The following is a 15,026-nucleotide window of genomic DNA, read 5'->3' as shown; positions in this document are numbered from 1 at the left end:
GGTTTTTTTTTTTTACATTAAGCAATTAGATATCTGCTGCAAAGAAAATTCACTGTTGCCTCGGCGGAAAACTTTGAATTTTAATAGGAAAACTGGAATCGATTTTCGCTTAGGTGTACGTAATTTACCAACAAAATGTACCTTCTCGTGTCGCTATCTAATACCGTGTAGTTACGTTTATTATTACGCTGCCGTCATTATTGGACATTTTATGGCATTGGATCATTTTGCGGCAGTAGAAAAGTTACACAAAACTACGGATTTATGCGAGTAACAACACACAAAACTTTTACATAAACTTACCACAGGCCGACAACCAGTGTATCTTATGTAGGTGGTACGATTTTACGGAAAATAAGTTAAGTAGGTACCAGTGGCGAAGGGTGGAGTTAGGCTATTCAGATCCGACATAAATAGTGCATACTAAACTTTCTCAGTCAAACGTAGTTTTTTTCATTACCTAACCCAGGATTTCCCAAGCTATATTCCACCGAACCTGAATAGATATTCCGCTACCATTTGGAAAGGTTTTATACACTGAAACACATTTAAGATCTTCTACTAAGTGGAAGTAAAATAAGTAAAACTAAAATAATTAAAAAATCTACTTCATATTGAAAGGCGAGTGATGATCAATCTCCACTGATGTTTATGACGTCAAGTATCTAGATAGGTCATGGCTCCCACAAGGGGGGGGGGGGGGGGCTGACAGGCCTCTAGCCTGGGGGCCTGGGCTTACGGGGGGCCCGACGTGAGAGATCGACCAGCCAAGTGAGATAAACACACATCACAAACATGCACTAATAGTAAAAAAAGGTCTGTTGGCGCAAAAAATGGCGCTGTTTCACTTCAAGCATACTAACATTTAATAATATGTAGTTTTGCCATATTTACAATTTTTGATTATTGTCGATATTTGACATGTCCATAATATTGTGACTTGGAATATGCAACTGTAGATCGTCACATTGCCTTTAACCTTAGCGATAAGTAGGGGGCCCGCCAAAGATCCTAACCCGGGATATGGGGGCCATGATCTAGGTACAGACGGAGGACACATCTTTTCTCACACCGTGCGTGTGAAAAAGATGGGGTACGAGGGTGGGTCAATAAGTCCTTAGAAAAGCCGACAGGTGGCGCGACTAGTACTGCAAGCGGTTTGTTTTCATGCAGCGGCACTACCGATTCAGTATGCTGCGAAGTTTCAATCAGATTGGTCGGGTTGTTGTGTGTTTCTCGTACATTTAAAAAAAAAATTGCTTGCTTGTGGAAAATGGAAAAATGGAAAATGGAGAAAATTGAGTTTAGAGTTGTTATTAAACATTTTAATATAAAAGGGTTAACAGCAAAGGAAATAAAAAATGAGTTGGATTTAGTTCACGGCATATCTGCTCCTTCACTTGCAACTATTTATAACTGGTTAAATGAATTTAAACGTGGTCGTACATCAACAAAGGATGAACCACGCTCAGGACGTCCTGTAGAGGTGACTACACCAGAAATGATCAATAAAATCCACGATATGGTGTTAAGTGACCGAAGATTAAAGTTGAGTGAGATAATTGAGGTTACAGGGATCTCAAAAGGTAGCGTCATTTCTATTTTACATGACAAATTGGGCATGAAAAATATTTCTGCAAGATGGGTGCCGCGTTTGCTCACAGTCGACAATAAACGCAGTAGGGTGGTGGCCTCTAAAGCCCTGTTGTCGCTCATGCAACGCAATCCGGATGAATTTTTTCGTCGCTTTGTGACTGTAGATGAAACATGGATACACCACTATACTCCCGAGACGAAAGAACAGTCAAAGCAGTGGATTGCGAAAGGCGAACCATGTCCAAAGAAGGCGAAAACCGTAAAATCAGCTGGTAAGGTTATGGCTACTGTATTTTGGGATGCACGTGAAATTATTTTCGTTGACTATTTGGAAAAAGGAAAAACAATAACAGGGGATTATTATGCATCTTTATTGGACCAGCTAAAAAACAAAATTGAAGAAAAACGGCCTCATTTAAACAGGAAAAAAATCCTCTTTCATCAGGACAATGCCCGTGTTCACACATGTTTACGATCAATGGCTAAAATTGAAGAATTGAAGCTCGAATTGGTCGACCACCCACCGTATTCGCCAGATTTAGCCCCCAGTGACTTTTTCCTTTTCCCAAACTTAAAAAAATGGCTAAGTGGACAACGTTTTTTTTCAAATGAAGAAGTCATCGATCGGACAAATGCTTATTTTGAGGACCTTCCGAAAACTTATTTTTCTGACGGTTTAAAAAAAATTGAGAAACGTCTAACCAAGTGTATTGAGCTCCAAGGAAATTATGTTGAGAAATAAAAAAAAAATACAAAAATAAAACCTGTTTTAATGCTTTTTTCTAAGGAATTATTGACCCACCCTCGTATATTGTTTTTAACTGACCGGCTGACAAGTCTTGTCAGTTTAACGACAGTTGCCAAAATTAGCAGAACGGTTTGCTACGCTAATAAATAACCTACAGAATAAGTGTTCCGTTAAAATTTCCGAGTTTGCGAAGTGTTCCATTGCAGAAAAAGTTTGGGAAACCCTGACCTAACGTAAGACTACACTGTATAGATAGTGTTTAAAATTTAATCAAACCTTACCTAATCTAAGCCATAGTCGATAATTATATTCAAAAAATATTCGTTTATCTATAAAATATTTCAAATTATGCCATTATACCATTCATGATTTTAGATATTTTATAGATAGAAGAATATCTTTTATTTATCGATTTTGGTTTGGTATAGACAAGGCTTAATGAATTTAAAAAAAAAACTAACTAACGCTATCTGTAATAGGTAATATGGATTCTTAATTCAACGAAAACAAATACGTATTACTGAAAAGGTGTGCTCTATTTTGTCGAATCGCCCATAGCATATCTAAACTAGTATCATTTAGTTTAAGCAGGGTTTAATTGAATTTGAAAAAAATAACCAGAACCATCTGCAAATTGTATTCTTAGTTCAATAAAAACAAATAAGTATGACTAACAAAGTTTAGTGTGCACTGTTTATATCGAATCTTAACAGCCTACCTCCACCCTTCGCCGCTGATAGGTATCATATTTTTAAAAACAATTTACATTTTGAGTCAATTCCTAACAGCATATTAAATTTCTAAAACCAAAAACCCGCAGCATAAAAATCTTAAATTGAGTGTTCTTTTAGATGTTAGGTCATATTACACATTGGCTCTCAGAGAAGGAATTCTTTATTTGACTTTTGTCATACATGCTATTATTTTTATCAATATCTGTAAGATAGGTAGATTGGTATCTGGTATAGTAATAAAATAATAGTAATCAGAAGCAACTAATTCCCTTTCACAGGCACAAGTTTAAAAAATGCGAATATTTTTAAATGTCTGCGAAATAAATTGATACTATCATAATTCTAGCTAGTTAATAGGAACATATCATTTTAAACACAATAGATCGTTAATGTTTTCAATTATATCTCATGAAAAATAGCAGCTGTTGGTAAGCATATCAGTGACCACTGAAGCTATACCGCGTACTGGTGGCTTATCAGATTGGCCTAACACCACAATATTAACGGAAGGAAGTGTATCCACGTTACGGCTGTCAATTACCTACGTTGCGGACAACGGGACGACTGAATGAGTTATCAATAATGTAAAGCGGTGAACTGAAGCACCTGCAGAATTCTACGCTTTGAATGTTATTTCTTTGGAGCCCTATAAGGAAACATAAATAGTGTGCAGAGCCACTGCAAACCTTCTACTGAACCACGGCATTTCACGGAACACAGTTTGAACATCGCTAAATTAGTATGCCCGTTTTCTTTGAATTCTCATTTTATCTAACAACGAGCTAGCAATTATGAACAAGAGCAGTACAAAATAACGTTAATATTTTTTTCGAATAAACTACCTACTAAACAATAAAACAATATTTTTTCCGACCATGTCCGATCCTAATAGGATCATATAGGCTTCCACAGAGTAGAGGTTTGTATTAACAGATTTTGTTTTTTACAAGAAATGGATGTCAGCCACTTGCTCAACCTATTAGGTCCATACCCTGACTCACGCACAAATTGAAAAACAATATGTGTACTTGCCAGACCCAGGATTCGAACCTGGGACCCACGGCGTGATAGTCCAACGCTTAAGCCGCGCGGCCACCGTGGGCGCTAAAACAATAATAATTGTTACTTAATACGTTAATTTGATTGGTCCATTTTTTATCAATATTAAATTAATCTGTACCAGTCTGTCGTATGTCCAAAATAGCGCTTTCAGAAAACGCGATTTTTAAACATTCTCTCGCCTGGTAGGTATCTATAGAATTCAGTATTTAGCTTTTTTTTTTAAATTTTACGTAGTTTTGTTATAAATAATATGATACTTTATGCACAAAATGTTCTGTCTCAAAACCGCACATACAACATAATATTATTGACTACGAGGTCCAGAAATAGTCCTGATCGATTCGTACGATACGCACCATAAACAGTCGTAAATATGGAAATTGATAGGATTTGTATACTTAAATATTGGTTGTATGGAATATTATCATACCTGCTATTGTCATGGAAACGGTGTATTTATTAGCAGGTAATTGGACTACCTAGTTATAAATTATTACGCACCTTAACCCCGAGCCTATTTTTATATACCTACCCACAATTCGATCAATGCATCTACGTATACGTACTATTCGCAAATACCTATAGTCATATTCTTGTATAATGCAATATATAGATAAGAATGAATTAATATATTATGTACCAGAGAACCAGTGTATCTTGAGTGCAAAAGGAAAATTTAATGTCATTAGACTAACGGCATTATGGTGTTATGGTATAAATGGTGACTCAAATGGTCACTCAAAGATTTAATTAACTCTGAAAGATATGACAATTAATATTTGTATTTACAATCTTCACTCGTTTTCGGTGAAATCGGACAAAAGATACACTGGTTCTGAGATAGTTATGGAATTATTAACTTGAATAGCAATTATTATTCTCAAGTAAAACTACCGAGACCACCATAAATCACGTTATTAATAAGTGATTTTTACAGTTACATCCCGTGAGAATATACAGGACATGCGTTGCTTAGGGACAGCAACTATTATGAATAGTATGCTCTTAGCTAATTTGGCGTACTTGACCGTTACAAATTTTCGAGAGGCGCGGTATTAGAGGACATTTTTAATGATATAAACATAAACCCATCGACATGAATGACTTGTATTAAGTATAGTTACATTTGGTATGATTTACTTAATGTAGTGGGTTCCGAATTCCAAATTTATCAACGATGGCATTCATTATGTCAGAGTTTTCAAATCGGCGTGAAAGATTGGCAATTAGTGTGTCTCAAGACATTGTTGCAACTAAGAATTCACTCCTAGATTTGATGAATGATCGAACCTTCGAATTTCAATTCAAGGATAAACAGGTGTCTGCATATTGGTGGTTGACTATAAAATAAGAGTTTCCGAATATTGGAGAATATTCTACTAATTATTGATAGTCATAATCAAAAATATAAAAAAAGTTATACTTACATAATATTTAAGATTTGTTGACAAGTAGATCTTGCAAGCATATTCGCCCCGGACGTAAAAAAGTTGTATTACAATGGACAAAGGCAAGTACCACCTAGTACGAAAGAAGTGATTACCTACCTATTTATACAATAGTTTAATGAGACAAATGGTCAATTAAATGTACTTTTAAAATAAACTGACAATCAGCATTTATATCCACCATAACATAACACAATATTCTTCAGTGTGCTGTGAACATTGTATAATTTGAATAGTAGGCCGTGGCGCGCAGGAGGTTGGGAAGCACTGATAAAACGGTTTTATCATATTCATTCGACATTGATACAGTGAGCGGTATCTGCCCACTGATGCCATATCCAAGAATAATTATCCAAAGATCAATATTAAATGTATACATAGGTAGGTACATAAAGAAAACATCAATAAGCAGACCAGTGGCTGACCTTGCTAACAATTTTCAATGGCCAAAATAATAGCACCCCAAGCCGAAGTAGTTTTCATAACAATGAAAATAATACTCGGACAACGTTTTGAACTCGGTGTGGGTACATTTATATAACCATAACCTACCTGTAAAAAAAGTTTTGTAGCCGCCAATGGTTTTGATTGAAATGTCCGATACGCGCCCGTACGATAGCGAACAAAATGATAACTAATTCATACGAAATGTATGTTGTATTGCTTGTTAGAGCTTTTTACAATTTTCGAAACGAAGTCTACGATATTCTTTTTTTATAAAAATGTCAATAATTATTTTAGACATTCATAATCAATATGTAAGGTACTGAGGATTAAAGGAGTACAAGTGACATATAAATAGAGTTTTTTTTTTTTAAATAAAGCAAGTTTTTCTTGAAAAAAAAACTATTTCTACATTTTTACTCATTAACTCGAAGGGTTAAATTATGCTCTAAACATAAATTAAATCAAGATTACGATACATTTTAAATATAAAACATATTATCGTAAATATGTCATCGTTATATTATATGAATGCGTTTTCTTTGCTCATTGCATCAGTGTCGATTAAAAAAAAAATGATACATAAGTTGTAGCATTTTGACAAACCGAATCAAATGTAAATACGACATTTATGACGTGTGCTTACGTAGTGTAGGTACAAGTTATTATTGTCATAGCAACCGTATATAATTTGAATGTTTTGGCTTGATGTGTCCTCTTTCAAACCCTAAAAACATTCATAAACATAAAGAAATGTCATCATTCTTTCATAGAATAGTAATAGTGGGTCATTTGCGAAGAACACTTCATTTGCAGAATATTGTAAACAGTTATGTACCTATAATTTACAATTGCACTTTTAATTTTCCCTGTGTATACTCCAGTTGTATAGTGTTTAGCAATTGAATTATACATTGTCCATACCTACTATTATCGAATCCACATAACCAGGAAAAATAGATTGACACTTTGATTCCATATCCAAATGATTTTTCGTAAAAAAATATGACAGTCAATAATTTAGTTTAATATATTTTTCTTTTCAGTCCCTGAAGAAACTTAGTCACGCTAATGTAGTGAAATTAAAAGAAGTCATCAGAGAAAATGACGTCCTATATTTTGTCTTCGAATATATGAAGGAAAATCTCTACCAATTGATAAAGGATAGAGAACGACATTTTCCAGAACCTGTCATAAGGAATATGATATATCAGGTAAAATATTTAACATTATAAAATATGCTATCTGCTCTATGATATGGATATATGTAATACCTATGTTTTTATTGAATTTCTCTAGATATATACACATTGAAAACAACTACGGCAATTGAAAATTTTGATATTAATACATTTCATTATAGGTGTTACAAGGACTTGCCTTCATGCACAGGCACGGTTTCTTCCATAGAGATATGAAGCCGGAGAATTTACTGTGTATGGGTCCGGATTTAGTGAAAATAGCAGATTTCGGATTAGCGCGAGAAATTAGATCGAGGCCTCCCTATACGGACTATGTCTCCACTAGATGGTAAAAAAATATTTTTTTAAAGTTTTTCCAAAATATCTCTTGATGGTTTATTGTAACCGATTCATTTTGTTGATATAGTAGGTAAAGTACGATATGTATAAATTCTTCTAAGAATTAATTAGTAAGTATTTGATACATACCATGATATAATACTATGTAGGCGGCTCTCGTGGTGCAGTGGGTAAGGCGCAGGCCTTCCACCCGAGAGTTCTGGGTTCGATTCCCAGTCATGACCAAAACATTAATGTGTTTTTCTCAAAGCCTGTTTGTTTGTGATTGTTCAAAATGACTAACAACCACCTTGTACGAAAAAGCAAGGACATGGTTATTAATAATTCTAAAAAAAAATATAATATTATGTAAGTTTTTTTTTCCAAATTAACATTCCTCTTACTGTGCCAATAAATTTCATTTCGTCATGTGCCGTCACATTGTGTCACCATACTACTTTTACGACAAGATAGTATTTGAAAATGACAATGCCCTGTTTAATTATTATCTGCTGTTTATTTTGTTGGTGACTCGAGATGTATCTAAATATGAAGGGGATGAAGTGCATATTAACTGAAATATAAAATATTTAAGAGCTTGTGTAACATGACTTGACTAGTTACACAAATATATATTACTATTTTCAGGTATCGTGCTCCGGAAGTTTTACTGCACTCAACAACGTACAGTAGCCCAATCGATATGTGGGCAGTCGGGTGTATAATGGCAGAACTATACACATTTAGGCCCCTATTTCCTGGAAATAGTGAAATTGATGAAATTTTTAAAATATGCTCGGTACTCGGAACACCAGACAAGGTTGTTATAAAATATTAAAATTATTATAGTGATATTTTTGTCTCATGAGATTTTTGTTTCATGGAATTTTTGTCTTGTGAATTTTTTAGCTCGTGAGATTTTTGACCAGTGAAAATTTAAAATGTCTTGAGACCAATAACATTATTAATGGACAACGCACTCAATACAGTAGCTAGCAAGTAAATTCGCGCATAGCGACATTCGCACATATATAGGTAGACGTCACGCAATTTCCATTATGCGATATCACGCATCGTGAATTTATAGCTAAATGACCTTTATTGTAATGGCGTTAGAACAGTGTTTCTAGTGTCAATGTTCATTTGAGCGAACCCGTTCGAACCGAGCCATTCGGCAGATCCGACAAAAAGCATCGGGAATTTATAACAATATCACCTTTATTGTAATGGCGTTAGAACAGATTATGCCATTCGGCAGACCCGACAAAAAAGTGTAAATTTTTTCCAGATGCTTCGTCCATATTAATGTCATTGCTTGAGACATTCATAAAAAAACATGGATTATCAAATTCTAATTATAACTATTATTATTATATATTAATATAAATTATAACTTCAACATAGTACAGAACCGAGCATAGCAGTTAATATTTTATTATTTCATGTTTATCAGGATGATTGGTCGGAAGGATACCAGTTGGCAAACTCCATGAACTTTAAATTCCCGATGTTCACGAAAGTTCCGCTCCATAATATAATTCCAGGGGCAGGATCTGAAGCGTTGACTCTGATGCAGGACATGCTCATGTGGGATCCACACAAGCGACCCTCAGCTCAGCAAGCATTGCGGTAATTACCCATCTTAATTTTTTATTACCTGTGGCTTCCATCTTTACTAAACTAAATAAAAGAACCAATAGAATTTTCTGTACTTCAATCATTATTCTATTCTAGTCTAGGGGCACATCTTCAGAGAATAGGTCCCATACGAGGCTGTTAGTTTCAAAGTCAGTAACCCCCATGCATCTTTATTTCGCGATAATCACAAAACACCGCCACACACACTTATGATTCCAAATAAAATATTTTTTTGCAAACATAATAATAAATAATTAAAAAATGCAAATAACGAAATAAAATTGTATAAAACACAACCAATTATTAAAAAACTACATTTAAAGTTTGGAGGTTTCTGACTTTGCAGTTCACTATTGGAGTTTACAAGCTTGAAAATGAAAGAATGCTTGATTCTCATTTCAATGTTACAGTAAAAGCCTTATTGTATATTTGATACTATGAATTAATTAATTAGTTTTAATCAAGTCTTGCCCAATTTTTTCAATTTCAAATTAATTTATTAATATGAGCAAAATCAAAAGATAATATCGTCACCTCAATACTACAACTAGGTACCTAATTTGATTTTCACTGTTTTTGAGATGCTATTGAATATGATTCTACATTACCTTTTCTACAAAATGATACAACTAGGTAAGTCAGAAGTTAATGGGAACTGCATTAATTTTGTGATTGAAAGTATTAGATAACTTTAAACCAATGAATGCATTAAGGTGATGCATCAGTGAAACGGCAAATAATTTTCAACTATAGGCGCGACGAAATTTTGGACTCGCTGCCATTCGGAGAGAGGACGTCGAACTGGAAACACGTAAATTTGTTTCGTGATGGCGACGGGGGTATTAATTCTTAAATCGTGTAAAGATGACTAAACACGTTACCCATTTACTTTAAAAAGAAAACATGTCAATGAATATATTATTATTGTTACTGATAGAACAATAAACAGAACATTAAATGGACACATGTTGGATTTATATGACAAATTATATTTCGTTTGACATACGTCATTTGCACCCGTGACCCGCAATCCGCGCATCGCCTAGCCACGATCTTTTTAGACCGTGCCTCAACTGAGGTATAGCCTTAAGGGGGAGAGGCACGCCAGCAGAGAACCTAGCGGAAAAATACGAAGCTTGCAATTTGAGATTTTTTTGATAATTTACAATTTCAACTCTATTAATTAATAAATATGTATCTGAAAACATTAAAAAGGCATGCCTCTCCCCCTTAAATAAATAAAATAATATAATCCAACATTATTTAATTGATAAGCATAATAATTTTCCATTTTTATTTTAAATAATATTATAGCCTAGATTTATGTTAGTCAAGTAAAGTTTAAATTTTATTTTCCCAACAATGACTAAATCAGAATTATCTAGTTGTGCCGATATGTAAAAGTACAATGAAAAATAATTAACATTATTAAAATGCAACGAATACACGAACGCAATAATTTCAAGCATCCTTATTTTACTCCATTGTTATTTCAAATAGTATCTAATATTCATTGTTATCATTTCAGTTATCCTTACTTTCAACTTGGGGCAAAGCTTGGTAATTCAACGGCGTCCATTTTTCCACTGCAAAGATCCATCCAGCCTTCGATACATAACAGCATCGAAAATATTAACAATACCGTGTCCAACAAAATTATTATAAGTAATAAACTAGTGAATATAACCAGCTATGCGAATGACAAATTTGCCAATAACAATTCAAACAATGCCGAGATGAGCAATAGCATAATGCAGAATAATTCCCTGGGAAAAGCGATGGGGAGCTTTATGGCAAACGGAAGTGCAATCAATATGGTTGTGCAGCAGCAGAAACCGCCCCTTCAGAATAAAGACAGCACTGGATTGAGTTACGGGACTCCGATGACTAAGGTTCAAACTATCCAAGTTGTGCCACCGACTGTCATCTCCTCGTATGTACCAACGCAGACACAGCGAAATAGGTAAATAGATATGAATTAATTTAGTTACAATACAACAACACCTTGCATAGTCTTGCTAATTGGTCCCCAAACCCTACCAGACGTGACACCGGACTTTTCAATATATTTTCATGTTTGCCAGTTATGCAATATCGAAGTTGTTGTAAAGATTAATTAATGCTTTGGCTCGAATTTCCATTATCCTTAACGTGTTCCGCGCAATATGAATTTATTTTGTTTTAATAATTTTACGTATGTCTAAAATATGCAATTCATATCAGTAATTAGAATTAATTTATCCTGGAGATGCATAATAATAATTATTGATGAAAATGAGATGTGATTATCGTTATTACAATAAAATCGACAGTTTATTAAATACCCTTTGAAATTAATCTTTAATCTCTTGAATCGAGAGGTATCATTATATTTTATGTTGTAAGACGTAATTAAAATAATTTTATAAAGGGTTAGTATTTTAAATTACTTGCAGAAATCCTATGCATTCGGCGACCCAAGAAAATATCGCTCATCAGCCTCACAGACACCTGCCAAATGGCATGAATAATGCCAAAGATAAATTTTCAGATGACGAATTTGCCGATATATTAGGGTGAGTGATAAATAATCGATGCCGTGTTGTTACATTTAACACCTCATCTAAAAACCGAAACCTTCACTTAAAAGATGTGTGTGTTTTTGGTATGCTACAAAGTCTAGTGCTTATTGTAACTGTTTTGTATTTTGAAACTCGAGATTGACTCAATATTAAGACTTACAAGTAAACTAAACTCCATCAATAATAAATTATTTAGATGATGGTTTTCGATTTTAATATACAATTAATTTTAAGTGCAAATCTTTTCGGAGTCGTTTTGATTAAGTAAATTTGTAATATTACAGAGGAAAGATCACCAACGACTTACCGTCGTTGAAAGGGAAACCTTGGGCGGATTCAAAAGATTTTAATATTGAGGACATTCTAAACCCACTTAAATCTAGTGCACGCAACCAATATTTAAGTAACGCAAGATACGTTGCAGGGCAACCGCCATCTAATAATAGGTAAGTTCTTCATTTCAATCATACCAAAGATGTAGCAGTTCATGCTGTCATGGTTTCAATTGAACTTGACGCATAAGTATAATCAAAATATGTTTTTATTATGTTCTTTTTTTCTGCGGCATGACAGCCTGGTGTAGATTTTGGGTCGCCTCACGTGGTGTCCTTCATACTGCTTGTTCCTCAAATATCCTTCCATTATCGACACCACTTTTTTCACTGTTCATTGTGTTGAAATAGTTATTAAAATTCATTATATAGTAATATTATATTAATTGGTCAATATTCTGGATAGGAAAATGTTGGTTGATACACGGTTACACTATTTTCAACGGTTCCAATAAATAATATTTTGTATTATGTTTTCTAGATACTTTGGAGATACTCCAAGTAAAAAGCAACGAAATGTGCCAGGAATCTTGACAAATAATCCATACAAAAATTCAAGTAATGTAGCAACTGTGTTCCCGAGAAAAAATCATAATGTTATATCAGACTGGAGTTTGTGGCCTTCAAAAAATGTAAGAATTAAATTGCTTTTTAATGGTAACCATAATAAACATTAGTTGATTTTTAATTTAACGAAGAAAAAAAATGGTAACACTACTCAGAACTTGAAAGTTACTCTGATTTTGCAGGAGAGAGAAAAGTCAGCAGCAGAACAATATCTGAGCACATCTCGATATTACGCTGGCCAGAAATTAGACACATCCTTATTTGGACCAATTCGTAAGGACACAGGTGAGATATTAATACAGTCATAGCGAAATACTTTTTATGCAAATAGAACCTCTATAATAATTATAAAGGTTTTATTTGCATAAAAAGGGCTACTGCCAAAAGTTGATAAGTTTCGAAATCATGTTATGGAGTAATTGCAATTTGAAGTTTGGCATTCACTCTAAAATCAGGCATAATGCTAATTTCTTTGTGCTTTATGTGCATGTTCTATATATCGGATGACCTTGAGCTAGCATACATATTTATATATATACACAAAATCCGTTGTTAACTCTAAATACCTAAATTGTTGTCTTACCAACTTTTGGCAGCAACCTCATGTATATGAAAGTAAAGCTGGAAAAGGGTTACCGAGACTAAAGTTAGATACAAATTTCATATTGCAGGTTTATTGTTAACAAATTGTACACTCATTGTTACAATCATAATATTATGTAAAAGTTTTTTATACGCTGAAATGAAAAATTGTTTATAATCGTAAATAAGACTTTACACCGCTGTAAGTGTCGCAAGGCTGCCTGTTTATAACAGTTACATATCATTAATGTAATATGATGATCATTTTATTGAATAATATGTAATCAAAAATTATATACCTACCTGTATGTAATTTATTTTACCATTTTGATTCTAGCAGGATACCTTATTGGAGATGATGATCCATCATCGTTGAAGAATACCAGCTTTTTAGGGAGAACAGATTGGGCTTCAAAGTATTTGAAATAAAATTAGATGTAGTTGATAGATGTTAATATACCGTGTTCAGAAACTTGTGTCATCGTCTGAGTAATAAATCAATACTGACAAATATAATTCGAGGCAAAGTGATGGCGTTAGCGTCACGATGGAAGTATTGCCAGTGTATTGTGAGCTATTAGTTCTTTAAACCGCCACACCTCAAGTTGAATTTGTCGGTATCTGAAGTTGGTGTTCCAGATATCTAAATTTTTATAAAATAATAGGTAAGTACTACACTAACAGCATTTTACAGAATTTTGTTATGAAAAATAATTAATTTAATAAACAATAATAATTAATTCAATTGATTCAACATTACTAAAACATCTACATAGAAATAATACCACTCGGCAGCTTTAGCACTCTCTTATATTATAATAAAGTCTGTACAATAACATATTATTTTTTCTGCAAATATCTGGACACGGTGTAAATCAATATGAAAATGTTTTAAACACAAAAATATATTTTGATACACAGCAAATAATAGGTGTTTTTTTTTTGTGGTGTATTTATCTTCGTTTTAATTATCTTATAAATAATAATTATCTAATAAAAAAAAATTATCTTCTATTTCTTCAAAGATATTAATAGGGGTAATACAGTCTGTCCCCGCTCCTTCAACAATGTGTGCAGAGCAATTAGAAATTATGCCTCCTTTAAATTCCGTTACTGCGTATACACAGAGTGGGACTGTGGCTTCGTAAAATAGAAGGATTATACCTACTGAATACTAATTCGAAGTTAAACTATACCTTTTTGCAATTGGAAGCGCATACAATACCAAAATAGCGACTATATTATTGAAATGTGATATTTCAGAATCGTTCAACAAAATCATAACAATATTAGTATCTACCTGATAATTGAGTCATCGAGTCACAAAACCTGCTCTGGGTAATTTTCTATTTAAGAAAAAATCATTGAAAACGGTTTTCAATTCATATGTCTTACTACACCAATATAATATAATTTTATTTTCCCATCATAATATTTACTAACATAAGACAATAATGATAGATATTATAATTTTGCAAGGAAGTGTCATGTAGGTAATTAAATAAAAGGATTTTATAATTATTATTATCCAGATTGGGTTTTGCAAAATTTCCAAAGGGGGTCTTGTGACTGAACGACTGAATTTTTTAACCTGCGTTTATAGTTATTTGCAATCGCCGCGAAAAGGCAAAGATGACGAATAGGTATACATTGAAGAAAATAATATACTGATTCGCAATGTCAATAATTCTCCTCCTAACCTCATGTTGCAAGTGAGTTATTTTGGAGAAGTTTCTTTTGAAATATCGAAAATGAAGATGAAAGTTTACTCAAATAAATTAGTAGTTACGAATA

The 15,026-nt window shown here is 33.4% G+C and overlaps 1 protein-coding gene across 2 annotated transcripts in view; it reads left to right on the top strand.

Moving 5' to 3' along the window:
- The window catches only part of LOC147063396 (uncharacterized), a 36,725-nt gene extending 22,571 nt beyond the window's left edge, over positions 1-14,154 (top strand). Inside the window, exons 3-12 of one of the 2 annotated variants that reach the window (XM_085959697.1) lie at positions 7,079-7,246; positions 7,396-7,562; positions 8,201-8,372; positions 9,006-9,181; positions 10,719-11,153; positions 11,626-11,745; positions 12,036-12,197; positions 12,565-12,715; positions 12,833-12,935; positions 13,570-14,154. In XM_085959697.1, the coding sequence (XP_085815823.1) occupies positions 7,079-7,246; positions 7,396-7,562; positions 8,201-8,372; positions 9,006-9,181; positions 10,719-11,153; positions 11,626-11,745; positions 12,036-12,197; positions 12,565-12,715; positions 12,833-12,935; positions 13,570-13,661 (1,746 nt within the window). In that variant the 3' untranslated portion in view covers positions 13,662-14,154. The remainder of the gene's footprint in view (positions 1-7,078; positions 7,247-7,395; positions 7,563-8,200; positions 8,373-9,005; positions 9,182-10,718; positions 11,154-11,625; positions 11,746-12,035; positions 12,198-12,564; positions 12,716-12,832; positions 12,936-13,569) is intronic. The other variant, XM_085959698.1, reaches the window with a different exon arrangement.
- The last annotated feature ends 872 nt before the right edge of the window (positions 14,155-15,026 follow it).

The sequence above is a fragment of the Rhyacophila brunnea genome, unplaced genomic scaffold (assembly GCF_057557595.1).
Source record: "Rhyacophila brunnea isolate RB1 unplaced genomic scaffold, BYU_Rbru_1.0 scaffold_9, whole genome shotgun sequence".
Classification (NCBI taxonomy): Eukaryota; Metazoa; Arthropoda; class Insecta; order Trichoptera; family Rhyacophilidae; genus Rhyacophila; species Rhyacophila brunnea.
This window is presented reverse-complemented; position numbering and strand designations above follow the sequence as displayed.